Source organism: Vigna unguiculata, chromosome 6 (assembly GCF_004118075.2).
Source record: "Vigna unguiculata cultivar IT97K-499-35 chromosome 6, ASM411807v1, whole genome shotgun sequence".
In the NCBI taxonomy this organism is placed as follows: Eukaryota; Viridiplantae; Streptophyta; class Magnoliopsida; order Fabales; family Fabaceae; genus Vigna; species Vigna unguiculata.
The window spans coordinates 33,070,511-33,097,748 of record NC_040284.1 but is presented as its reverse complement, the minus strand read 5'-3'; the positions used below and the strand labels follow the sequence as shown (position 1 = coordinate 33,097,748).

At 32.4% G+C, this 27,238-nt stretch overlaps 5 protein-coding genes across 7 annotated transcripts; 3 read left to right on the top strand and 2 right to left on the bottom strand.

Moving 5' to 3' along the window:
- Window positions 1-401: 401 nt before the first annotated feature.
- LOC114188070 (dihydropyrimidinase-like) lies at window positions 402-8,103 on the top strand. 3 transcript variants are annotated; one of them, XM_028076575.1, is made up of 13 exons: window positions 402-553; window positions 3,076-3,219; window positions 3,292-3,343; window positions 3,770-4,039; window positions 4,164-4,375; window positions 4,783-4,903; window positions 6,367-6,454; window positions 6,546-6,624; window positions 6,795-6,882; window positions 6,985-7,025; window positions 7,132-7,184; window positions 7,334-7,490; window positions 7,662-8,068. In XM_028076575.1, exons 3-13 carry the CDS (start codon window positions 3,337-3,339, stop codon window positions 7,851-7,853), a joined length of 1,308 nt encoding a protein of 435 aa, XP_027932376.1. In that variant the 5' UTR covers window positions 402-553; window positions 3,076-3,219; window positions 3,292-3,336; the 3' UTR covers window positions 7,854-8,068. The 3 variants fall into 3 exon arrangements, 2 of the variants coding, with proteins under 2 accessions (XP_027932376.1, XP_027932375.1); XM_028076574.1 differs by lacking the exon at window positions 402-553 and adding an exon at window positions 2,620-2,905 and having other exon boundaries at window positions 7,662-8,103; XR_003605374.1 differs by lacking the exons at window positions 402-553; window positions 7,132-7,184 and adding an exon at window positions 2,620-2,905 and having other exon boundaries at window positions 7,662-7,727.
- Window positions 1,439-2,511, bottom strand: LOC114188073 (MOB kinase activator-like 2). The gene is made up of 3 exons (XM_028076579.1): window positions 2,182-2,511; window positions 1,815-2,087; window positions 1,439-1,704 (listed from the first exon to the last, which is right to left on the bottom strand). The coding sequence occupies exons 1-3, from the start codon at window positions 2,191-2,193 to the stop codon at window positions 1,657-1,659; spliced, it is 333 nt and encodes a 110-aa protein (XP_027932380.1). The 5' UTR covers window positions 2,194-2,511; the 3' UTR covers window positions 1,439-1,656.
- A 900-nt stretch (window positions 8,104-9,003) lies between the features above and the next one.
- On the bottom strand, window positions 9,004-12,555 carry LOC114189035 (dicarboxylate transporter 2.1, chloroplastic). The gene is made up of 4 exons (XM_028077733.1): window positions 11,459-12,555; window positions 10,550-10,863; window positions 9,664-10,112; window positions 9,004-9,272 (listed from the first exon to the last, which is right to left on the bottom strand). Exons 1-4 carry the CDS (start codon window positions 12,260-12,262, stop codon window positions 9,157-9,159), a joined length of 1,683 nt encoding a protein of 560 aa, XP_027933534.1. The 5' UTR covers window positions 12,263-12,555; the 3' UTR covers window positions 9,004-9,156.
- A 5,887-nt stretch (window positions 12,556-18,442) lies between these two features.
- On the top strand, window positions 18,443-22,495 carry LOC114188140 (bifunctional riboflavin biosynthesis protein RIBA 1, chloroplastic). Its single transcript, XM_028076687.1, has 7 exons — window positions 18,443-18,692; window positions 19,385-19,724; window positions 19,865-20,086; window positions 20,620-20,942; window positions 21,272-21,401; window positions 21,488-21,784; window positions 21,873-22,495. Exons 1-7 carry the CDS (start codon window positions 18,640-18,642, stop codon window positions 22,107-22,109), a joined length of 1,602 nt encoding a protein of 533 aa, XP_027932488.1. The 5' UTR covers window positions 18,443-18,639; the 3' UTR covers window positions 22,110-22,495.
- A 1,659-nt stretch (window positions 22,496-24,154) lies between these two features.
- LOC114188659 (classical arabinogalactan protein 1-like) lies at window positions 24,155-24,893 on the top strand. The gene has a single exon (XM_028077235.1). The coding sequence runs from the start codon at window positions 24,274-24,276 to the stop codon at window positions 24,670-24,672; it is 399 nt and encodes a 132-aa protein (XP_027933036.1). The 5' UTR covers window positions 24,155-24,273; the 3' UTR covers window positions 24,673-24,893.
- Window positions 24,894-27,238: the final 2,345 nt, after the last annotated feature.

The window sequence follows — 27,238 nt, the reverse complement described above, 5'->3', positions numbered from 1 at the left end:
TAAAAGTTACATGATACTATTTGGTAAAAAAAAAATTACAATGTACTATTTGTGTGGAAAATTCACTTAGTTGATAATATTTGAGGCATGTTTTTTTGTTTAATATATTTTTGTTACAAACCAACCTCGGTAAGAAACATTTGTTTCTCTGATGAGTGGCAAGAAACACTTTCCTCTTTTAATTTGACGAAGTCCAAAGATATTTGTATTTTGCATTGCATTGACGTGTTGGCAAAGAGTTTTTGTAGTAGTAGTATATATCTGGGCTTGTTGATTTGTGTTGCAATGAGTAGTACAAAGTTGTACCTTTCATTCTTCAGACCAGTACTGCAACTGCAGTGTAGTACGTCTTCTAAATCTCTATATATGTATATCCCATTCAATACATAAAAACATAATTCAAACATCTATCTTCCATTTCCAAAACATGTGGGGTAGAGTGGCTCTTCAGATCCTCCTGAGACCACATGAACCAGATTCAAAATATAACCATGTTCTGGTTTCACTTCATGTGTTCTCAGGTCGCCCCTGCTGAACTTTTCTCTATTGCAAGGTATCACAAATCATTCTCATATTTCCTATTGTTTTAGACATTGTTGATTCACTCACAATGATTCTCATATTTCCTACATATTTCTTTCTTAATTAATGATTAAGAAATATGCACCAGCTAATGAATAAGTATGTTCTAACAAAACAGATTCAAGAAACCCTGAACTCTCAAGCAACAACAAACTATCATCTTAAACTCCATTCCCATTTTCCTTTACACAAATCTTATCTACGCATCTTTATTTTTTGGAAGTGATGAGTTCTTTTACACAGCTTAATTCACGGTTAAGTAGCAATTTGCATGATACACACAAAATGAAGTACACTTTAGACCAAAATTTGAAGTATTTTAATGTTGAGTTGATCCTTTACAGTGAAATTCAGAGTTAATTAGGGATTGATAAAAAGATTGATATAAATTTGTTATTAATCTTTTACCATATTTATCATATTATTACTTAACTATTTAATCATTAACCAATGAATATATATATATATATATCAAATTACTTTAAAATGCGGTAAGAGAAAATAAAATATTAAATGAAGAAAAAGTAACAGAGATGAAAATAAAGTTAAATATATTTCTTTTATTTTTATTATAACTTATTTTTAGTAATATTATATTAATTATTTATTTTATTGTAATAAAAAAATAATAAAAAGCATGTAATGTCTTGTTTTTTTTTATCTAGAGTTTAGAATGATATCAAGATATAATTGATTATATCATAAAATAATAGATTATATATTTTCATAATCGATCATATCTTATTTCTTTTGTAAATTTGTACTCTTATGTAAACAAAATCCAAATTCTCAACACTTGTATTTTTTTTAATAATTATTTGTCTTGAATTTTTAATTTTTCTCTTCTTTTACGTCTACAAAATAAAACAGACCATAAATTATTACTTTAAGGTTTATATGGTAAAACAGGTACATATAGCAAAACATTATATTATCTTTTGCACTGTACAATATATAGTACACTTAGATCGTTGACCATGCGTTACTATATATGAACTCATCCCATCTACATACATACTTTACTACTCATAAACTTCATCTGCTTTAAGAGCCCGTTATGCTTCTTAGCGCACATCATGGCTTAATGCAACGATTTATGCAGGATAGCATATTCCTCTTCCCCTGCATCACAAAAATCAACAATCTCATGTCAATGTTCTTCTGTTATTACATAAACACCAAAATGAGTTTGGCATTTCAAAATTCAAATTTAAGAAACAAAATAGTTTCACCATGACTGAAGAATCCTCATGCCCATGACCATGACTCTGAAAATGGCTGCGAAAATGATGAAAATGATGATGGTGATGATGATGATGTCTAGCATCATTGGAATTGGAAAAGCCTCCCTCACTCCCAAGATTTATAGATTTAATCTCAGTTATATTGGTCTTTTGATGTTTTTTGGTTGCTCGAGCTTGGGTGAACACCACTGAATAGTCATAAGCTCCTGCTTCATTTTGGTCCCACCCTCCAAATTGAGGCACGGACATCGGAGGTGAATTCTGCATAACATAACAATCTCTTTCTTATTCTTTAATTTCTTTTGCATGCAAAATGCAGAAACAAAACAAATGTTTCGAAGAAAAAGCTCTCTACCTTATGTTCCATGGCGAGCGAGGGAGGGACCTGGAAAAGTGAGCTAAGACTTCTAAACGCCTTTTCAGAATAGAAGAACAGGGTTTGGAGATGTTCTACTCATGTATCACAAACTAGGGTAAAAGTACACATTTTCTTATGCTAAAATTATCAACCTTCAAAAAAATTTGTGATTGGAGTAAAAGTAGGACAAATAAATATGCTTCTCCATCCACTATTTTGTTCCGTTACATATTTATGCAAATTACAACATTATTATTTATTTGCTTTACTTTTTTTACATATGACATTATTTCTCGTTACTTTTAGTCTTTTTAAAATGTTGCTGATATCATTTTACTCTTGTAAAAATTGTAAAATAATAATAAAACGGTGTAAAAAGCTTTTTTTTTTTTTTATATTTTTAATGGAACCTATGTGAAAAATCCTCACAAAGTGGCTCTTAAGTACAACGTAAGATTTTTTGTCGATGTGGCAACTAAGGAGTGCCCCACGTTGGTGTTGGCCGAGACAGCGACGCAACCGTTTTCTGAAATACAAATGAAGATGAGGTCGAAGGAATGAACGAAGAAGAATTTGATTTGAGTGCTGAATGAAACACCCAACAGTGTAATCACCATAGCATAGCGTAGCCATGGGATTCACGTCTCAACTCCTTCGTCTCCTCTCTCTTACTCTGACTTTCTTCATCGCCCTTTCTTCTTCGATTTCACAATCTAACCAGGTCTCTCTTCTCTGTTGACTTTCACTCTACTCATTCACTCTTTTCGTTCTACATTTTTCAACGTTTACAAACTCAATTATTTGCGTGATCACTACTCGGGTGTCATTATTACTATAGCACTGAACGGATCGAGATTTTCGTTTTCGTTTTCTCATGATTCGTTGATTCAGTTTTGTGATGCTGAAGCTGGAGCTGGAGCTCCGTCATCGAAGCTCTTGATCAAGGGAGGTACCGTTGTCAATGCTCACCACCAGCAGGTTGCCGATGTTTATATCGAAGATGGCATCATCGTTGCCATCAAACCCACTATTACGGTATATTTTCTCAGTCTACTAAACGTTTCTGCTTTTTTCTGTTTTTCAGTGTGTGATTGATTCCTCTGGCAGGTTGGAGATGAGGTGACTGTGATAGATGCCACTGGCAAGTTTGTCATGCCTGGTTGGTCCTTAAAACTTTCGATCTAACATCTACACTATAACTCGTCCCTAGTTAGTGTCTACACTAAGGTAAACAAGTCAGGTCCTGCTAGGATGAATATGATAGATATGAAGGGTCTGTAGATATAAGATCTGGAGATGGTACAATATGTCTAGCTAGTCTTCTTGCATCTACTTCAAAGTGTTGTATAAAACAATATTTTGGTCTTGAGTATGCAGTATTGGATGGTGCTGATACCCTAGGAAGTTGGAATTCAATGGATGGTAGTTAGCTCTATTAAATTACAAACTCCCTCCCCTCTTTCCAATTGGTGGAATTCCTACTCATGCCCTTCTTCACTGTTACTATTATTACTATTATTGTTGTTGTTGTTGTTGTTATCTTATACCTGAGATTCCAGGAATGTATCTTTTTGTTAACTGGCAGGGGGAATTGACCCTCACACCCACCTAGAGTTTGAGTTTATGGATACGGTAACTGTTGATGACTTCTTCAGTGGTCAGGCTGCAGCATTAGCTGGTGGAACAACAATGCACATTGACTTTGTTATACCGCATAAAGGAAGTTTAACAGCTGGTTTTGAAGCCTATGAAATGAAGGCGAAGAAATCTTGCATGGATTATGGTTTCCATATGGCTGTTACCAAATGGGATGAAACTGTGTCAAGAGAAATGGAAATCATGGTCAAGGAGAAAGGTCACATAGTTCATTTTCTCGTTGCATTTTGTTAATTTGACTGATTATGTGTGGTGGCAAAAACCCTTTGGTTAAGTGTTGAAGAATTTATATCAAGTAGTGCATCTATGGTTTGTAATTGTAGGTATCAACTCTTTTAAGTTTTTCATGGCGTACAAAGGAGCTCTTATGATCAATGATGAGCTTCTTCTGGAGGGATTTAAAAAGTGCAAGTCTCTTGGAGCCTTAGCTATGGTCCATGCAGAAAATGGAGATGCTGTGGACGAAGGGCAGAAAAAAATGATAGAACTTGGAATAACTGGTCCTGAGGGGCATGCTCTTTCAAGGCCTGCAGTGGTAAATCCTCATATTTGTTCTTTTATAACAGCATAGTGGAATGAAAATATTGGCCAGCCCTGGTTTTTTTTCATCTTCCTGGTCATTTTACCAACCTATTGCCTATGTTAACATGATTTTCACTCTTCGTATCTAAAATTTCCTTTTTCATCTTAGTATGCTTCCTGCGTAGCACATGTACCTGGGCAATATTGACTGTTTTTAGCTTCGGTTATCAAAAGTTTGCTTGCTTACCATTCTAGTTCGGCATTTATTTTATTCAGTTTCATCTATTTTTGTTAACCATACCCAGTAGATAAGTTATCAGATTGAATACTGATATGTTTCCGTGTATAGTGTGATTCTGGTAATGTCTAAATATATGTCTCTGATATCCTTTCCTATTTGACTTTGATATACCTATGTAGTTGGAAGCAGAGGCAACTGCTCGAGCTATTCGCTTAGCTGATTTTGTGAACACTCCTTTATATGTGGTTCATGTAATGAGCATCGATGCAATGGAAGAAATTGCGAGGGCCCGGAAATCAGGTTCTTAATTTTAATCCTAGTAAAGTTATGCATAATTGCTTAAAATTAATTGAGAGTTTGGAAGTTTGAAACTTGATTCCAATATCTGTCTCTGATATTACCTTCTTAGAGGGATACTGTTTAGGCTTTGGATTGCTTATGTACTCCTTTTGTGTGTTTTGTATTCAAGAGATGAACTTCCCAAGGAAGAGTCCATTTCTGATTTGTAGGAAGATTGGCTTGCTGATTTTTTTATTTCTTTTGTTGTTTCATTGTTTTTCATTTTTCTGATTTAGAGGATTACTTATCCTCTTTCCAAGAAAGGGTTGTTTATCTTATCCTTTACCTCATATCATTCTATACTGAAAAAGGAGGAAAAGAGTTTCCCAAGCCTAATCTCCTACTGATAAATGATAAGAATCTTGGTTATGTGATTGAAAGGATACAAGATTTAAGGCAAAATAATGACATTTTTTGTTCTCCTCAATTAACGTGGGTAGGTGATAACCAAATAAAAGTATACACTTATAAATTATGAACAACCGGAAATTATACAGACACAATTGTCATGTGAGATGAGATTTAAAACTTGAAGCTGTTAGGCCATGCTAGAAAGAAGTTGCCTCCAGCAACCAGATGACATATATAAGTGGCACACTATCACTCTTCATGTTCTTTTTAAAATTGTATCATGTGGACTTGTTCTCTTTTCATGCCCCCTTGTGTTTTTCTTTTTCCATCTCTTCACGATGAACTAAAGCATCTTTTTTGGCCAAAACTATTTTTTGTTGTGGCCATGAATATTGATCAGATATATATATATATATATATATATATATATATATATACATACATCATGTTTTATCCTCAGTTTCAAGTTTATATGAACTTCTTCACATTTATTTAGTGTTTACTTATCTTCCAGAACCTGAGTACACCAAACCAAAACATTAAAAAAGTGAATCGGATTCTGGATCCCTTTGTTTTAGTCTGATTCATGTGTTTCAAATTATAGCTACTTTTACTTAAGTACATAAAGAGAGTCCAACATCCATTACGTAAGAGGGCTTCAAAACTTGATCATCACGTTAAGCTTTCTATTCTACTCGATGCAGGTTTCATAACATTCCCACCTATTTAAGAGTTTATGCTTAAAAAAAGTGTTTGTAAAATAACGGAGGTAGAAAGAAAAACATTGCCTCCATAAAAAATACAGTTGTTTTTGTCTGCTTATGCTTTTTCAAACAAAGAGACCACTTATTTGATACATTTCAATCTAGCCTATTGAAGTCCTTCTCATCGACCAACTCTCAGTGCAAGCCCAATTTTATCATATAGAGTTTTCTATTCTTAGTGTGGGATTCGTAGCAGTGACTTTTTAATTTTATTGATGACTGATTTTAGTTATTTACCTTACTTGTTTGGTAGTTTATCTTTTTTTCCACCATGATATTTTTGTTCCACTAACTGCTTTCATGCTGCAGGACAAAGAGTAATTGGAGAGCCTGTTGCCTCTGGGTTAGTCCTTGATGAATCTTGGCTTTGGCATCCTGACTTTGAGACTGCTGCAAAGTAAGTAACTGTACTTGTTCATTGTTTTGTTGCATTCTTTTGTTGTTTTCAGTTTTAAGAACATAAGCTGTACTCATTCTTGTGTGTTCAGGTATGTGATGAGTCCCCCTATTAGGAAGCGAGGACATGATAAGGCCCTTCAAGCTGCCCTTTCAACAGGAATTCTGCAGGTTTCACATTATGATTTAGCCTAAGGTTCAATTATCAGTAAAAATTTGAGTTTGAGGAAGTAAAAATTTGAGTTTGTGTGTCAACCATGTATTATCTAATACCTTGAGGTCGGTTAATTCTTTTTCCTAGACTGATTATTTAACCAAGGGTACCTTTTACAACTTTGCAGCTGGTAGGAACTGATCATTGTGCCTTTAATTCCACCCAGAAAGCTCTTGGAATTGATGACTTCAGGAAAATTCCTAATGGTGTTAATGGTAATGAAACGATGGATGACCCTAGATGTTTCTAGCCTAAAACATTCTAGTTGATTTTGAAATATTTCCTTACTGGTGTGCTTTGCAAATTGATATTTGTAGGTATTGAAGAAAGGATGCATGTGGTATGGGATACCATGGTGGTAAGATAATAAATGATCAGCGTAGCCTTCCATTTCTTTTTAGATTAGGATGAAATGGAGGAGAGGTTAACATCCTAACTAGAATTTATTGTTAAATATATCACAGGAATCTGGCCAAATATCTGTTAAGGACTATGTCCGTTTGACTAGCACTGAATGGTATATTTTCTGTTAATCAAAGTAAAAATTAGCTCCAGTTCTTATACAACAAGGAGAATTCAGAGTATTTAGTTATTTTGATGAATGGTATATGTTATTCAATAAAGATGCCAAAAGTCTTATCTTTTTTTTTTCTACAATCATTTTAGTGCTAGAATCTTCAATATATATCCAAGGAAAGGAGCTATTCTTCCAGGATCCGATGCAGATATTATCATCCTCAATCCAAATTCAAGCTTTGAGATAACTGCCAAGTCCCACCATTCCAGACTGGACACAAATGTCTATGAGGGAAGGAGAGGAAAGGTACTGCTTTAACTATATTATCATCCATCAAAGGATTGAAATTTATTAATATTAACTACTTAAATCTCCTTCTTTTGGTTTAATACTGCTCCATTCAACATGTATTTAGTGCAGTGATTGAAGCCTGATTATGTAATATCAATATTAAAAAGTTCCTTTTTATTTTTTCAGGGGAAAATTGAAGTGACTATTGCAGGAGGAAGAGTTGTCTGGGAAAATAATGAACTGAAGGTTGCTCCTGGAACTGGGAGATATATAAAAATGTCACCCTTTAGCTATCTGTTTGATGGAATTGAGAAAAGGGATGATTTTTATCTGAAGTCCCTTCAAGCTCCAGTGAAGCGAGCCAAATCCAGCTCTTAAAGGTGTGGGACAAAGACAAATGTTGATAGTTTTTTGCTCAAATAAAGTAAAATGTATACATGTTGCAGAAAGCTTCGTGTTACTCTTTCCCCTACTCATGTAATAATGTACATTGCTTACTCTCTAAATCTATTATAGAATAAGAGACAATAGTTTAAGAATAAGAACAGTAAAATATGTAACACTCAGATTATGGTTTCTGCTGTTCAGATTTCTTTGGAACTTGTTACATATTTTAACAAGTCCTATATCCGTCGTGCTTTATTCACATGCCATTGGCTTGAAAATCAAGGAGCCAACGCTATGGTACGTGCTGTGATTGAAGACTGTTGCAGAATAAACAATTTTGAGAACAAAAAACAGGTCACGATGTTCTATATATTGTGCCCATCTCTAATTAATTAATTAATATTTTTGACTAAATAATATTACCTTCACGTATTACATTATTCAATTATTTAGAAATTAGGTATATAAATTTTAATTATTTAAATTACAATATTATTATATATCTACTTTCATTTATTTATTAGTATAAAGTATAGTTTCATTTATTTATTAGTATAAAGTATATAGTATATGATAATGATATTTTGATCCACATTTTTTATTTATTTTTAATCCATCATTTCAATATTTTTTAATTATTTATTTTTATTTTTTGTAGTGATGTGATGTAATAATCTAAAAATGATTATAATGATAAATTAAAAATAGATCAATAAGGATGAGTTAAAATATCATTGTCTTAAAAGAAACTTGTCCAGACAAAAGGAACTTACTAAAATTACCATCTCATCCTACCGAATTGAAGTGGGACATACTAGAGAGAACCGAATTCCTTTGTGATTATTGTTATAATAAAGAAAAAAATTTAGAGTTGTTTCTTGTCTCTAATTATTTCAAAAGTAGTGATTTGTGAGTTGATCCGGAGCAAGGACAAGCACCGAACCATGTTCGTTGGTGTAGCTGCTAAAAACAAACCACACAGCTGTGGCATGTGGAAGGCGTCTATTTCAACTCCTACTCAAATCAATCCCCAGAAGAAGATCATGCAATGTCAAATCTTTTTGATTCCTTGAAAAACCTTTATAAGTATTTATGTTACTAATGAGTGTATATAAACTAAAGAAAGAAAGAGTAACGATAATATTGAAACTAACAACGCAAAAAGCAGAAAGAAAATTTTCATGTATGACTCAGCTCGTCTGTCCTCAATGGAAGGACCTTTTCTTTCGGCCGGGAAAAAGAAAGGCCAACTGAAACCGGGAAATGTGCTATTTACTTACATGGAAATGAAAAATCAGTACAAGCCCAAAAATTTCCACCACAAAGAGCCAACACCTCCCCAGATGATACCATTAATTACAGCCATGATGAACCCCATTTTGAAGATATCTGGAAGGTCTACGTAACCAGCTGTTGAAACAAAAACAATTCAAATCAGTCATATCAGCCACCATGCTAAGCTTCAACATGACTTACGTTCATAACAAAAGGGGAGAAAGGATAAAGATAAGGTTTTCCTTAACAAATAAGCCTTTTGGTCACCAATTGCAACTAGAATCAGCAGAACAAGAATAAAAGCATTCACCTATAATGTTTCCTTTAGAAGGTTTTCAAAAATTTCAGTCATTTTTCTTTTCAACCAATACACCATTGAACAAACAGCAGTCTCAAGATTGAGAACATAGAAAGAAAAGTGTTGGAACAACCAGACTCAATTGACTTGTACATATTCTGAGAGAAGGGTACTGAATAAACACATGCAAAATAATGATATTAGATGACATTACAGAGAGAGACTAACCTCCATAGTATACAGCTGCCTGGCCACTACTATAGTGTGTTATTGCACCAAAAAGATTTGTATTGTAACCTAAAGCAAGTGCTGCCAGAACACCAGGAACACCGGCTGCCCTATGCATGGCAAGAAAAGCAGAGTATAAAGCCCCCACATGTCCAGTCTGACTAGCGAAAAGGTAGTGGATGAAGAAATAAGCTATCTGAAGAACAGCTAAGGCGGCTGGCCAGCTCAAAGAGAACGACCGAAGGCTACTGGCCACACAGTCAGACATCCAGTTCACAATTCCAAGGTTTGTCAACTGGCTTGCCATACCTACCAAAATGGCAAACCAAGCTAAGGTATCCCATGCCGATTTCTCCTCCAAGCAGTCATTCCAGTCAAGAACTCCTGATAGGAGAAGTATTGATAAACCGATCATTGCAGCTACAGTACTTGCTATGCCAATAGTGTCTCTGCAGGAACATAAAAACATTGTTGGTACACAATTCAACGATGAGAAATTGTAAGAAAAACAACAGTTTGCATTGCTACACAGACAGGTATAACTAGTGGACTCTTGGATAGTCATCAACAGAAGGTGTAATACTCGTAAGCATAGTTGAGTTTCTGAGAAGACACCAAATGTACTACTTATTACTAATTACTAATGACTTCACATTATTATCATAAGTTCTTCTGTTATGCATACAAAAGAATTCCTAAGAGTGCTTCCATAATAAGCCAGAGAGTATAAACTTGGTGACCAGAACAATGACGAAAATTAGAAAGTACTAATTAGAAAACATGGACCAGGTTCTCCACCCGAGAGGTCAACAAACTTAGAAATCAGTTAAAAAAGATGCATGCATACACATAGATGTGTAGAAATAATAGTAGGCAGGTGACATACCCAAAGATCCACAAAGACACTGCAAGAAGCATTGTGAAAACCATAATCCATTCATTTCTTGTGACAGGACCCATACTTTCGAGTTTCTTGGCAGCCAGGGCAGGAGCCTCTGGAGTGTCCTTGATTTCGGGGGGATAGAGCTTGTACAAAATCAATGGTGTGAGAAGAAGACAAACAAGTGCGGGTAAACTAGCTGCCTTAAACCAAGTGACCCAAGGGTTTGAAACTATCACCCCAAGCTCCTCTGCTAATTTGATACACAGCAGATTTTGAGCTGCAGCAGTTAGGAAAAGAGCACTAGAGTTACCAGCAGACTGTCATAGATCAAAAAGGTAATGCACAAGTCACTTTATTATGAAATGATAACAGTTTGTAAGAAGAGACAGGACACATAAAGAAAATTCAGCAACATCAGAATAAACGCACACAAGTTGCTTCACAATTAGAAAACAACACCCTGTAAATCTTATAAAACCTGTGTCTAATGATTTTTATCGCATAAATCTCCAGATATTCTGCAGACCAAAAGCAATCAAATATCCAAATTTTTCTGTCACACTAGTATACCAATCTAGCAAAATCAATCAGGCATTAGATGAAAACAAATCCTCCTGCATCTCCTTGCATGTCTTTTTCTTCCGATGTTTTATAATATTTTAATAAGTATACACTATTCTTGTAAAAAATTAACACTACCAATCAATTAGAAATCATGTTTGTTGTAACTTTTGAAATAGTCATTATCAAAGTAAATTGACTTATCATTCACGATATTTTTTAAATGAACGACTGTGTAAAAACATTTCACACTCTTCCATGCATTTTTTTATTTGAGCCCAGAAGTTCAGATTTTAACTCGTAATAATAAATTATTTATAAGATCGAACATGCAGAAGAGAAAAAGAAAACCTGGAATTGGTTCTGAACGAGGTAAGCCCCGAGTTTCTTAGCCGAGGGAGTGGCGGGTTCACTGCCAGCAGAGAGTGAGAGTGACTTGATAATGGGCAAGAAAACCCCACCGGCCCTGGCGGTGGTGCTAGGCATTGCAGGAGCAATCAGAACCTCACTGAAAGTGAGCCCATAAGAGAGGCCCAGAGTGCTCTTTCCCATCCACTTCACGAAGTAGGTGGCAATCCTATCCCCGAGTCCAGTCTTCACGAATCCACGAGCAAAGAAGAAGGAAATGACGATGAGCCAGATCACCTCATTGGTGAAGGCGCTGAAGGCTGCTGAGAAAGTGAGAGTCTTGGTGACGACGGTTGCGGTGAGGCCCAGAAAGGCCCATGCACCGACGGGGAGCGGGCTGAGAACGAGGCCCGCGATGGTGGAGAGGAAAATGGAGAGGAGCTGCCAGGCCTCGGGGGTGACTTCCACCGGTTTGGGGACGAAGAAGCGAACAATGAGGCCTATGCCTATGGAGATCACAAAAGGCAGGGGCTTTGCACCCTGGAGATGTGTTGGTGTTGGTGGTGAGGACTTTGAAGCCTGAATTGGGTAATGGGGTTTCGAAAAGGGGTTGAATTTAAAGGTTTTGGGTTTGGAAGGGAAGGAAAAGGGTTGAGAAATGACGATGGGTGATCGGAGAGCTGAAGGGGTAGCGCGAGAGAATTGGGATCTGGAGATGACGGCGCGAGGACGATGATGGAGTTGGGAGAAGCGAGAAAAGGAGGTTGAGGTTGATGGTGAGAGAGAATGGAGTGCAAAGCTCTCCATTGGAATGGACGAGTGAGTGATGCTGCTGATTCTTGGTTTGGTTCTGAACTTTTGTTTGTGGTTCGGCGTAAAGAGATTTAGTTCGGTATTTACAATGATGTGTGAGGGAGGAACCAATGTTCTATGTGAGGTGGGAAATCGTAGGACACTTGCTAACCTCTTTTCCCAAGATGCTCTGTTTTCTCTTCACTTTCTATTATCTTTTTTCTATCCCACTTGTATTTTCTCCACTTTCTTCTCTTCTCCTTAGCCTATCGTTTTCTGCTATTTTACTTCAGACAAACCACTGGAATCACTTTCTCATTCTTTTTTCCCCCTCTCATTTTATCAACCTGAAAAATGGCAAACTATCAATTTCATGAGATTTGGAAATCCTATATCCTTCAAATTAACTTCAAAAGAATTTTAAATTTATAATCAGTTTTAAGTTTCTACGAGATTAGGTTCCAATGTCCTTAAACTATTTTAAATGTATGGTTATATGATACGGAGACTATGAGACATATTGTAAGGTGTTTGTGACAACAACACTATTCATCATAGTAGTTAACGAAGAGAATAGGGATATCATAGGGGTCAGATTTGTCGTGGTCCGGTCCGTCAGCCCAAAAAAAGGTTAGATTAAAATTTTTAATCTATCAATGCATTATGATTTGACCCACTTAATTAGTTCAATTGGTGGGTCAAAGGCGGGACACTCCGTCATGTTAACCCATTTTTTTTAAAAAATTAATGTTTACAAATTTAAAATAATTAAAAATAAATAATTTTTTACATTATATAAACAAATTTACATATATATTTAGAAGGAAAAATTTTTAAAAAGTAAAATAAAATTAAAAAAATTAAAAAAAAGTGATCAACCAACCCGTCCTAAGGCGGGGCGGGTTGAATTGACTAACCTATTTTTTAGTAGCAGGTCAACTCGACCCAACTTGTTTTTGGTAGGGGTGGCAATGCGGGCCGGCCTGTCCCGTTTAGGTCCGACCCGCCCCGCACATTTTATACGGACTGCATACTCTGGTCCGCCCCGCATATACGTTGGCTCGCAGGCCCGCGGGCCGGCCCGCTTTTTTTTTTTTTAAAAAATTAAAAAAAAATTTTATGATAAAACTTTGAATGTTTAAAAATTGGGAAACTTTAAGAAGTTCACAAAATTAAGTAAAGACTTTGGGGAATTAGATGATAAATTGATGATAAATTGATAATTCAACATTTTCATCATATTCATACTATGACATACACAATGTATTCTTTAAATTTTAGCACATTAAAAATTACATAATACTTGTTTTTTCCAGTTATACAAGAATTTGAAATATTAATGCAAAAGTCCATAAAAGAAGTAATTAATATTCACAAGTGCAAGTTTTTTTTTTTAATTTTATGCGGGCTTGCGGGCCAACCCGCGCGGGCCTGTGGACTCACTATCCTGGCCCGCCCCACATTTTTTCTGCGGGCCCGCAGGCCGAACCCTAATTGCCATCCCTAATTTTTGGTGGACCAAAACCGAGACAGACCAAAATGGATCAGATCCCTAGGTGAGAACAATAACACCTAGTTCTGAGAAATTAAAATTCACATTTATTTTAAATTGTGACACACGATTATTTTTATTAAAGTGTGTTTCACATTGATATATTAACAAGCCCAAAAATTAATATTAGATTAAAAATATGATTAAATATATTTTTGGTCATTCAACTTGTAGTGAAAATTAGAATTAATCCCTTTTGAAAATTTTGAACTAATTTAGTTTCTCAACTTTGTAAATGCGTTAATTTAGTTATTTAAACAATAAATTTTTAAGTTTATTTAATGTTTCAGACACATTTTATTGTAGTATTTTAATTTGTTTATCTGTTTGACATATGTTCGCTTCAATGTTAGCTGAAAAACGCGTTTGAAACATCAAATAAATTTAAAAAGTTTTTGTTTAAAGGACTTAATCCATGCATTTTTAAAAATAAAGGACTAAATGTGTTCAAGAGGAATTAAAAATAAAAGTCTTGTATATAATATTTTTAAGAGGGATTAATTCCAAATTTTACTAAAATTGAATAACTAAAAACATATTTAACTCTTAAAAATATTATATACAAGACTATAATATATTATATTTAATCTTAAAAACAATAGTACTAAATGTAATAAAAACATTTTTAAAACTATAAACAAGTATGTAATTTTCTTTTTTATTTTTTAAAAACATATAAAAGTTTTAAAATTGAGAAGAAGAAAAACTTTGGGACGTTTTTTTAATTACATATGAAAAAACAAATACAGCCACATGAAAAGCCCGAACTTTTTTCTTGTTTTTTGATATCTTGTTGTTCAATAATGTCAGTTTATAAACAAAACCCTAACATTTGAATAGTATAAGGTTTTGTTTCTCTAATATTTTCAAACTTGAGTTTTAATCTCTCTAAAAAGAGGTTTATTTTATCATTTAAATATTGAAATACATCACATTTAGTTTTTATATGTTTTAAAAACACTCTGTACCAATGATCTAACACTTTTGGACAAATTGTGTACTTCAAAGAATTAAAGCGACAAAAAGAAGAATACATTTTTAACCATTAGAAAGTCAAAAAATATATGTATTCTTATATACAGTGAAAGTCACAGATTCTGATCATATATACAATCATACATTAAAATAAAACTTCAGAATTATAAAATGCTTAGAGAAATGTTCTTTTAACGGCCACTACAACCACTTGATACTAATTTTTAAAGATAATATAACCATTTAGAAAAATAAAGTTTAGTATGATTAGTAAGGAAAAAGACATAAAAGATAGAATAAATAATGTAAAGTGGGTGTAAAAAATCATAGAACCAATGTTTTAAATAATCACAACATGACACGTAGCATTTTGTTGCTTGTCAAGGCTATCAGTATGACTTTATCTCCGCTCTAAAAGTAAGTTCGCAACTCCAAAACACTTAATTCAAGTGTGTATATATTATATATAACCTTTTTTTCCATATTTTATAATATCGTTTTACCCATAATTATTTTAAATATTAATTATTTTATAAATAATTTATTTTTAATACTTTTTTACAAATTTGTGTCTTAAATTATTATTTAAATTTTCTTTTTATATATTTTATTTTTTTAATTTTATATTTAACAATTATTTAAAAAAATATATATTTATTATTGATCTTAAATTTCTTAAAAATTAAAAAATATGAATACATAAAAAAATATATAATTTTAATTCAAAAATTATAATGTAAATTTAAATATCGATCTTTTAAATAATATTTGATTTTTAAATTTAAAAAAAAATTTATATAATTTGTCATTAAATAATATTAAATATTTGTTTACTTAACTAACAAAGTTGTTACATTTTAACATGTGTGTTCACCTAAATACATGACAAAGTAACAACATCATTTATTGTGTAAGTAATTTCTTACTTTTATTTCACATTATTCATTTTTAAAATTTAAAATCTTTTTAATGACAAAATTCAATTTTGCACAATCTCTTAAATACTAAAAAATGTTTAATCTAATTAATTAAAACATAACTTGTGAAAAATATATACTTTTACGCACACTTAATCTAACACTAAAATACATTAATTAATCTTATATTAATTAACTAAGTAAACCTGACTGTTAATATAATAAAAATGAGTTTAATGTTTTACGTATATGAAGTAATTTTCTTTTTTTCTTTTTCCACACAACAACTATGATATATTATTTTTAGTAAAGGACTTAAAAAAGGTATTATAAATGCTCATAAAGATTAACATCATTATACACTTTAGGTGGAGTTGTGTTGCTTATGAATTAGGAATAGTACAAATATTTGTGTTTCCGGGTATTTGCTTATAAATGTATGGCTGATAGTTACTATTAACATATATTTATTATATACGGTGAATATTTTAATACTTGCTTATAAATAGATTGGGTGTGAGTATTATACTATTCATACTCACAGATATATGTTATTTTAAAAAAATTAAAATTAAATTTTAATTTATATTTTATTAAATTTAATTTAATTAAAATTATATTTATATTTTATTAAATTGAATTTAATTAAATTAAAATTCTGTTTATATTTAATTTAATTTGTATTATTATTATTTATAATTTTATTTAGAAAGTTTATAAAATATATATTTCTTTTAATATTCATAATTATTCGGTTATGTACGAGTACTCACAGATTTTAAAAAAGATATTTTTTAAATAAGTATCCGATAAGTAAATAGACAGGAAATGGATAATTTTTTTTGTGTGGATCGAATTACGGGTATATTATTTGTATCCAACCATATCCGTTTACATCCTATTATGAATTCTCTAATATTTTTTATATTTCTCTTACCTTCTTACAAGAAAAATATGAAATACATTTCATATTTTTAAAACATTAATTATATTATTTTATTTAACTCTTTTTATAAAGATGACTGAAAATGTAACATACTCATATTATTTGATAGAAATAAATGAAGAAAAAATAATAATGTGTGATAAAAGATACTTATTCCTTTTTTAAGTATCATTTACCGTTTTTTTTACATAAATCAATAAATGTAATTTTTCTTCATTTTAATAACATTTTTATAAGATATTATATTGTACCTTTTATATTATTGTTTTTTAAAAATAATTAATTTAAGCCCAATATGAGAAAAAAATAATGAAAAGTAACACGATCCATTTACAGTCTTCAAAAAGTGGAATGGAAGACACACTTTAAAACTGTGTTATCACTGATACTCGTTCTCTTTCAATAATGATTAGCCATTATATTTTTTTGTTCAATTAAAAATATTCGTATAAAAATAACTAATGCAAAACACGTTAAGAAGAATAAATACACTTTTAATTTATGTCTTAATTGATGTATATCTTTAATTTTTTTTATTTTAGTTTTTCCTTAAATTAATTTTTTGTTTATTTTAAAATATTTATCAACCGTACAAAATATAAAATTTCGGTATTTTAAATTTGTTTTCAATCAATTAACTTTTATATTAGATTGTGATCCTTATATTAAATTTTGAATATTTTTAACCCAAATTTTATCCATAAATGTATTCCTGGTTACCAAACTATATAAATATTTGTTAATATGACAACAAACGCTGATGTCACATGTTTGTTAATGTGATAATATAGACAAATACATGACAACATGGTTAGCTATGTTAACAAATTCTTAACATTGTTTAATGACAAAACATATATCTATTATTTTTAAAATGTATTTCAAACATTATCAAAGTATAAACAAAAACAAAATCTAAGTTAATGTTATAGTTTAAAAATTGTAGATATATTTAACTTTCATTATATTTATGTTTAAGAGAGATAGCAGTTAAAAAATTGAAAAAAAAAATATTATTGAATAAATAATTTTGCATATTGAACTTGAAGTATGACACACTATTTTTAAAATAAGAAGAGACGTGACAAATGTTATATACTATGTTTATAAGAATTATGTTGTAAAATAAAGTATAATCTGTTTTTTTTTTTGTATATAATTTGAGTTTATGATGCTTTCGATAATTGTGAGTCAATTGTTGTTTTGTTGTGTAATTGTACTATTTGGGATATTAGAATCCTTTTTATGCAAATTATAATATGTTTATAAGTGAAGAAATATGACAAATAGAGTACTATTCTCTGAATAAAAATATAATGTTAAGGAATGCTTTGAACTAACCTGAAACTAAATGGAATCAATATTTTGTAGTAAAAGGCAATTCAATAAAGTATAAAATACATAAATTGTTGTTTTGATTTGGATTTGAACAAGTTGGTTTACGTGCAATGGTGGCTCAACTATTTGAAGTTGTTGAACAGAAGAATAGTCAAGGGTCAAACTGATACCACACAATACAATCCTAAAATGTTCTCTACATTCAATGGATAAAAGACCAACCCAATCAATTTCATTTTCAAACGTAATCGCTTACTTCCAACGCACCATTAAATACACTAACTTTTTTTTTTCTATGCAGAAGCAATGTTTTTTTTTTGCACGAAAAGACATGAATACTAAAATTTAATGTTAATTAGGGAATAAGGACAATTGCAAATAATTATTAATATTATTATGGTTGTTGTTGCTGTTGTGTTATGAAAGATGAGAGCATGGGCAAATAAATATATAGATGTATGTGATTATTAAATAGGAGAAAGGTGGTGAAGGGGTTTTTCTGAGAGAGCTTCGAGGTTGGTTCGCTGGTGCAGTTCCAACTCCAAGTCCACGCTGCATTTTTTTCTCTTCTCGTCTTTTCTTATACGCAATATATAAATTCAATTCCAGACACCGTCTTATTATTAGTTCAATTCAAAATCCTTCATTCCGCTTCAAACAAACAATGGCTTCTTTCAATCTCTCTTATTCTTCCTCACCAGCTCTCTCATGTCCCCGGTGAGTTTTCTTTCTTCAAATACTTCATGCTCTGTATCTCATTCATTCTTTCTGCATTCCTAATGTTTTATGTGTCTATTTATTTTCGATGAACTCTTGCATTCTATATTCTAAACCCAATCTTGATTTTTCTTTTGAAGTCTATTATTTTAGTCTGTGGGGTACCGTGCTGCATCTTCATTTCTTGATCCATCCCCAGAAACCTTTTTGCATATACGATGTTTCTTGATCCACAATTCGATTCAAGATCCCTCTTTTTGCTTCGATTTTTTTATGGGACACGTGAGTTTGTCCCTTTATAAAACCATGGGATGACTCTGAATAGTTCTATTATGCTAAGTGGAAAAATTGATGGAATTTTCTTTCTTCTTGTGTGAGACAGTTTTGAATTTGGAGTTTAAAATGCGCTATGGATCGCTTCTGAGCTCTGTTTTTTTGGTTCTAATTGAATCTCGGTCAAATTATGTATGACCACTTTGTTTGTGCATTTGTCCTGCCTCATTGGATCGAAAGTGTTTGCCTTTCATGTCATTCTAAGCTTTATGCTGAAGCATTTTACCTGCAAAGATCATAAATCTGCTCATCCTGTCCCGGTGTTAAACTTTGGAATTCAGTATTCGCCCTCTTTTGTTTTTATCTTTGGATGTCATCATGGTTAAGTTAAATTTGATCTGTTTTTGTATTCAATGCAGGGCAAGCAAACACTTCAAATTGCTCAATGATGTGCCTTTTGTCCGAATGAGTTCTAAATTTCCCTCAAGCGATAATGCTGTTAGTAGAATTAAAGCTACGTTGATCTCTGGAGGAGGAGACCTACTTTCCTATCCAAAGAGCAATGACATTGCGATAGGCAAAAATCTGGTTGGAGATGAATCTGTTCGAATTGGTGTACAATATAATGGAACACCAGCTGTAGACACGGGGATAACAAGCAATGTTTTCTCTGTTGATGGTGATGAATTCGATCTAGACAGCCCAACAGCAGGTTTTGCTTCCATCCCTGAGGCCATTGAAGACATTCGCCAGGGAAAGGTTGCCCCTCTCTCTCGATAAAATTGTTTGCTTCCCTGTTTTTTAGTTATCATTATAAGAGGTGTGCAGTGATGGAGTTCTTCTGTTCCAGTATCATGATAGATTACTGTTATTAACAGATATATTTGTTCATGATGCAGATGGTAGTGGTCGTGGACGACGAAGATCGAGAAAATGAAGGAGACTTGATAATGGCAGCACAGTTGGCAACACCCGAGGCAATGGCCTTTATTGTAAAGCATGGAACTGGCATAGTTTGTGTAAGCATGAAGGAGGAAGATTTGGATAGATTGGAACTTCCTTTGATGGTAAACAGTAAGGATAACGATGAGAAGCTTCGTACGGCATTCACTGTGACAGTGGTATGTAGTACTTTTCTTCCATGCATCTTACATGTGGAGTTTGAAAGTCTTCATTGTTATATAGTTGTGATTATCTAGGTCTAGACCAGCTTTTGCTACAATCAAAGGTGACTTGTAGTCCCTTGACAGGTGAAACCCAGAGTTTATAGATCAAATCAAACATTTGTCTTGATATCTGCATACCACACATTACCTTCTATATAGAAGAATCGATAGTTTGAGAGAGTACCAGACAAGTCTCAAAGAAAAAAGGGGAAATGTATATGGTGGAAAGTAGAAAATGAAGTACCTCAAATGATAAACCTTTGAATGACAACTTTGTATTGTTATCCAACTATATATGGTGGAGATATTTCTCTTTTGAACCAAGTGCTGTGATTTTTCCTTCTCACATTAAGGGTTTTCCATCCTGAAATTCAACTGTTTTGTGTCTTCTATTTATTGTTTTCCATCTTGAATCATCTGATATACTCAGATAGACCTGTGTTTCCCAAACATTTGATACATTTCAATAATGTAATGTTCATGTGTAGGATGCCAAACATGGTACCACCACCGGTGTGTCTGCTCAAGATAGGGCAACAACAGTCTTAGCCCTTGCATCCAGAGATTCTACCCCAGGTGATTTCAACCGCCCAGGCCATATTTTCCCACTAAAATACAGGGAAGGTGGTGTCTTGAAGAGAGCTGGACATACAGAAGCTTCAGTTGATCTTACTGTACTTGCTGGCATGGATCCAGTGGCAGTTCTGTGTGAGATTGTAGATGACGATGGGTCCATGGCTAGACTGCCAAAACTTCGCCAGTTCGCAGAGCGTGAAAATTTGAAAGTTGTATCTATTGCTGACTTAATAAGGTATTTAGTGACAATTCGTGGATTATGTAATATAATTCATTGTTAGCATATTTATGTTATCTTTTTGTTTAGACCCTGCTTTCTGCAGCAGATACTATCTTTATATCTGTTAGGTTGTCTTTAATCAATCAAATGAGTCTGACGTAATAACTTCTAAGTATGAATCCTGAATACAATTTGAACTACTTTGATTCTGTGGAACTCCTTGTCTTTTGAGGATACTCTCTCAAATCCTGTGCATTATTTTCTTTCTCATGGTTTTTCCTTCTTTGGTAACTTGTTGATTGTTCCTATATATCAAGCGATTATAACACTTCTCATTATGACAGATATAGAAGAAAAAGGGATAAACTGGTGGATCGCGCTTCTGCTGCACGGATACCTACAATGTGGGGACCATTCACAGCTTACTGTTACAGGTCCCTTTTGGACGGAATTGAGCATATTGCAATGGTTAAGGTGAGCATTTGTTGTTGTTATATTGTGTTAGAAGACGGTGAAGATTCTTTATATTGAGTGGTTCTGAGTGTTTTGTTATTTAACAGGGAGAGATTGGAGATGGACAAGATGTCCTTGTGAGGGTACACTCTGAGTGTTTAACCGGAGACATATTTGGATCTGCCAGATGTGACTGTGGAAATCAGCTTGCACTCTCAATGCAACAGATCGAGGCTGCTGGTAGGGGTGTGCTGGTATATCTCCGAGGACACGAAGGACGGGGCATTGGATTGGGCCACAAGCTTCGTGCTTATAACCTACAAGATGATGGACGCGATACAGTGGAAGCCAATGAAGAGTTAGGATTGCCTGTTGACTCCAGGGAATACGGCATTGGCGCTCAGGTATCATATCACAACTACTTGATGATGGTGATTTTTTTCTATGGTTGTGAAAGTTAACCGAAATGATTTTTGTATTCTGAACTTGCAGATATTAAGGGACTTGGGTGTTAGATCTATGAAGCTGATGACCAACAATCCAGCAAAATATGTTGGGCTCAAAGGTTATGGTTTGACGGTTTCGGGTAGGATCCCAATATTAACACTCATTACTTCAGAGAACAAGAGATATTTAGAGACCAAACGTATGAAAATGGGTCACGTATATGGCATGGAAATTGAAGGCCAACTCAGTACCCATGACAATGGTAATGGTAGTGCCAGTTAAGTTGATGACTCTAGTAGTGTCTTATAGATACATGGATCACACAGATGCATGCAAAAAGTTATAGAAACCAAACCATGATTCAATTTGTGATTTGATATTATTCATTTCTCTGATATTCTTCTGGCAGGCTCTACTAAACTAAACTATTACCTTTACCAGAGACATTCTTCATCTTTTGGAACTTATAGACATTATTATAGACAAAGGCTTCTATAGAGTTTAATCCTATCACCTTGCATAGTTTGTGGAGGCCATTTGCCTTTTTAAACATAGTTTCTTTCTTCATTCTTTTCATGAAATAACTCATTTACAGTTACCTATTGATGAAAGAAGGCATGCTTTGTAGCTCTACTGTGTTGTATAAATAAATTCCTTTTCTACTTTTTCTCATTTATGTACTTAATCATCACTGCCGGCCAAAATCTTTCACTACTCTTGAGCGTGTACTTCGTTATATTTGCTTCACACGTAGTTACGTTGACTTCAAACTTTTATATATATGTTTTAGGAAGGAGAGAAAGTCGAATGTGAGAGCTAACAAAATTGAACTCTTCAAAGAAATAATAATTTTATCTAAATAAAAATGTATTAGATAGGTCAGTTTCAACCATTGCATAGGTAACCGTATATAAAGTATAAGAAAATATTTACATAATTAACGGATATAGGAAATATCTATAAGAAGTTCCTAATTTTGAATATTAAAGTATTCTCGTTTAATTTATCTAAATTTATTACGCAAAACCATGGTTTTTTTTTAATATACTCAGGTTTGAAATTATGCCTATTTTATGTTTTTAATATTTTATTCAGATTGATATGTAAATAACGGTAATGTAATTAATACATTTTTGTAAAGTTATATAACATTATATAATGAGAAAATATAAAAATTAATTTTAAATAGTAAATAGTAAATGGGATATAAATTATTACTAATCCCAATGTTTTTTTAGACTTTATACTGGACAAAATCAATTAAATAAATAAGTTTAGATTAAAATTATTTTGAAAAAATGATTAAATTATTTTAATATAATATATGTCCGATTAAAATTTTCAAAAGTTACATTTATTTTACAAAGACTGAATTTAACGGCTTATTAATTAGAAATTTTGTGAAATATAATTGCTATTATAATAATTTAAAAAAATCATGAAAATATTTTAATTTTTTTAGGTAACACTATTTTGGATTCAAACCACTCTAATCCTATCCTAATTAATCATAGGGTGGATATAACTTTCTGTAACTTCTCACTTTTTAATAAGATTAATTTACTCATTAAATGAAGATAATTGTACATAATTATGTAATTTTTATCTAACAATAAGGATTACCTCTGAACTCAAAAAATTAATTAATTATACTTTTTCTATAAATATATTTTTTATTTGTATTTAAATTATATTATTTAAATAAAAATGACATACTTCTACTATGTTTTACCCTAGTACCATATAATAGTTAGTAAAACAAGAATATTTTGTGGTCAAAATATAAAAAAAAAAAAAAAAAAAAAAAACATGAAATAAGGTAAAAGTTTAAAAATAATTATTTAATATTCTTTTACATAAATTTAGAAATTCACATTTATTTCTATTGCAGATCTAAAAGAAACTACAGTCTTGTGTGGACAGATAGCTGTAAAACCTATGAAAACCTAACACATAATCTGAGCTGTTCAAATTGTTCACTACTTTCCAAACCTTTCACGGAACATTCTTTCTAATAAAACGTATATATTAATTGCCCCCAATTACGGGTTAAACGCGCTTATTGGACCTGGACAGCTTTTGCCAACTCCACACGCTGTGAAACATAACGTATTCCCTTCACTTCAACGGCTACTTCTTCACTTCAACGGCTAATTGTTCATGTTTTTGACCGTTGCCACATCTCTTTTATCTAACGGTAACATATAACATATACTTTAGTTAACACGCGTACGCTCCAGATTTCGTGACAGCTGTGTCACCTCACCGCGTGAAGAAGCCCTTTACCCTCTTCACAGGGTTACTTATTTTCTATAAATACCCTATTCCTCTCGCCGATTCTCCTCGCACATCTCAACCAACACAAAACTTCTTCTCTTCCTGTAAATCGTGTATACTCATTATACTCAATACCCTTTCTTCTTCAACCTTCTATCACTCCTCAACAATGGCTCCTTCCTTAGCTGTTATGCTACTTGCTTCTTTGTTGATCAGCTCCACAATGGCTCAATCTCCGGCTTCGTCGCCAGCATTGTCACCCACCAACACCCCCGTTGCCACTCCACCAAGGAGGGCGTTGTCTCCGGCTCCGTCTCCTGTCGTGGTTCCACCGTCGTCTGATTCACCGGCTGTTTCACCGGCTGCTTCACCCGCCACCGGAACATCTCCTCCTGCTCCACCTACATCCCCTTCTGAGTCCCCAAAAGCTGCCACTCCCGACGTCCCTCCATCCACAATCTCGGGTCCACCAGCTGAAGCACCAGGACCAGCTACAAACGGTGCCGTCTTGAACAGACTCGCCGGATCTGCTGTGGTCCTCGCCATCGCTGCAGTTGTGCTGGTGTAGAAGGTATTCTATGCTGTTTTGTTATCTTATCTATTTATTTTTCTATCATTTTTTTCGGGAGTACTTGAGTCTTGATTTCCAGTACTTCTTTCTTTTTGGGTTTTGGTGATTGATCCGGTGTCATTGAGATTCATTTATTTGATTGTTTTGTACATTTTATTACTATTTAATATTATAATTATTATTATTTATAATATATGCAGCCTTTTAGTTTGTCACCATTTCACAGTACACATAATCTGTTCATATGACTATCACGTTCCCTGACTCCGTCTTTTGAAAAAACAATAAATTTTACTGTCTGGAGATATTTAAATTTAAATGGTTTAATTTTTTTAAGGAGATTTAAATCTATAAAATGTTATTTTTCTTCATGATTATTTGTACTATCACTGTAAATCTCTAAATTATTTTTATACGGCCTAGTATGATTGTGACAAATGAATGGCGTCTTCTCTGATTTTTTCCATTGCTATGTCTAAAGTGAAAGAGTTGGTAAAGAAAAGTGAAATGAGCAGAGTGGGCACAGCTAAAGTAGGTCAAAAAGATTACAACATCTGCTTCATTGATTTTAGTACCAAAGTAGAAGTAAGTCTGAAACATTATTATTTTACTTTACAACTTTATACTAAAAACTATCAAAAATAACTAGAGACTGATCTTTAAAATTAGAATTACGCACCTGATATTTCTTTTATATATATATTCTCTGTTGTCAAATTATATCACCAAACATATTAAGTAATTAGTTTTATTTCCTTCGTTCTGAAATTCACTATAATTCTTTTAGAAATTAAATTTGAATAAATTGTTATTTTTTAGATAATGCTAACTTCATATGTTAAATTTTAAAGTTTAAGATCGATTAAAACAACTTTTATTTTCCAACGTATATTAGTGTGATTCAATTCTACGAAGGAAGACACCAAGGAAGACACCGCGAACACCATTTATGAAATCAGATATACTTTTTGATTATTTTATTACTTATTTAAATATACTTTTTGTCGATTAACCGCGGTTGATCGTGACTGATCACTTTTGGATCAATCACCTTAACCTTAATCAGATTAAAAAAAAATTAAGTAACTAATATAGATTAATGTATGATTGAACTGAGATATATGAAACAGATAAAAAGCCCACAACATCAATGAGTCCAAACGAATAAGAGAAAAGAGCGGCACAAGACATCTTGGAATTATAGACACTCCATCGACTTATACGAAAACACTTATTTTAATTCTGAGAACTTAAATTTGTAATATTTTAACGTTGGGTTTATATTTTAACGTTCAAGTGTCAGAGGATATGATTGATTTAATAATGAATTTGTAAACTAAAAGAAATGAATGATTAATTTTATGAATTTTAAGATTTTTTAATCTACTACATATCCCTTCAACAAAATTTCATTACAGAATAATATTTAATTAGTCAAACTTTTCTACAAACTTTTTCATTTTGTGTTAATCATATGATATATTATGCGAAAAGTAGTTATCAAAAATAATAGTGACTTGAGTAACATTTATATGGAATTGAAATATTCGAACTCTATTTATCACGAAATAATGTATTTATATAAATGTTGGCCAATATATAATGAATACAATAAGAAACTAACTTAATAATATGACTTGACTGAGTTATTAGAAAAGATCAGAAATTTGATTTTGATGCTTAAAGTATACTATGATAATAGACTAAGTATAACTAAATTTAAAGTGAAAAGTAGCTAATGTTATTTTCAAAAATGATCTAATTATGAATAAAATATACTATGATGCTTTATTTCATTTTAATATATAATGTTTTAATTTTAAATAATCTTTTGAGTAAACATCTGTTAATAGTTCAAACGTGTAACTCTCTTATTTTATTTGAAACAGGGAAAGCGTGCTTAGTCAATTACATCAATGTTATTTTGTATTAAAAAAAAATAACTCTCTTTGTTGGACATATTAAAAAAGTCTGAGTTTTTTTTTTTGTGTAGTTTTTTTTTATATTCACTAAAATATTGATTATTTACTTAAATCACCCCTTAATTGATAAATATCAAAGAATCATTAATGTTTTTTAAAGACACATCTCTGTGCGTTAATATTTGATTAAATATTGCTTTTAAATTTTAACTATTAACGCGACACTTAATAATGATTTATTGAAATTAAAAGTCGCTTGAAAATCACTGATAACAATATTTGTTAATGATATTGTAGCCATTATCATATGAGGTAAATGGTATTCTGTATGAAAAGAAACGTTATTCATAATAATAATAAATAAATAAATAACTGAGAAGACTTGAACAAAATGAACTCTGTAATAAAGAGTAATCTGGGGTGAGATGGAGAAGATCTTTTGATGAACATAATGGAGAGCATGAAAGATGGGTCAAATCTTCCTCAATCTTCTCATTTTTATCTTCTTTTTGGATTTTCCAAAATCATACTCTCTCCAAAAGAGAAACTTGTCTACAATGTATCTTTCAAACTCCATTTCCTTCGTAATTCACGCCTCAATCACCAATCACTTTTTCTATCAACTCAACAAAAACAAAATA

Coding starts and splice junctions, on each gene's coding strand:
- LOC114188073 (XM_028076579.1), bottom strand. Junction 1,705..1,814: donor ATGAGGATTCTTCAGTCATG/GTGAAACTATTT, acceptor TTTGTGATGCAG/GGGAAGAGGAATATGCTATC.
- LOC114188070 (XM_028076574.1), top strand. CDS start 2,816: ATGGGATTCACGTCTCAACTCCTTCGTCTCCTCTCTCTTACTCTGACT. Junction 4,376..4,782: donor CTCTTTCAAGGCCTGCAGTG/GTAAATCCTCAT, acceptor ATACCTATGTAG/TTGGAAGCAGAGGCAACTGC. Junction 7,026..7,131: donor TGGTATGGGATACCATGGTG/GTAAGATAATAA, acceptor AATATATCACAG/GAATCTGGCCAAATATCTGT.
- LOC114189035 (XM_028077733.1), bottom strand. CDS start 12,262: ATGGAGAGCTTTGCACTCCATTCTCTCTCACCATCAACCTCAACCTCC. Junction 10,113..10,549: donor GTGTCTTTGTGGATCTTTGG/GTATGTCACCTG, acceptor ATGTTCCTGCAG/AGACACTATTGGCATAGCAA. Junction 9,273..9,663: donor GGCAGCTGTATACTATGGAG/GTTAGTCTCTCT, acceptor TTGTTTCAACAG/CTGGTTACGTAGACCTTCCA.
- LOC114188140 (XM_028076687.1), top strand. CDS start 18,640: ATGGCTTCTTTCAATCTCTCTTATTCTTCCTCACCAGCTCTCTCATGT. Junction 21,402..21,487: donor AGCATATTGCAATGGTTAAG/GTGAGCATTTGT, acceptor GTTATTTAACAG/GGAGAGATTGGAGATGGACA. Junction 21,785..21,872: donor AATACGGCATTGGCGCTCAG/GTATCATATCAC, acceptor CTGAACTTGCAG/ATATTAAGGGACTTGGGTGT.
- LOC114188659 (XM_028077235.1), top strand. CDS start 24,274: ATGGCTCCTTCCTTAGCTGTTATGCTACTTGCTTCTTTGTTGATCAGC.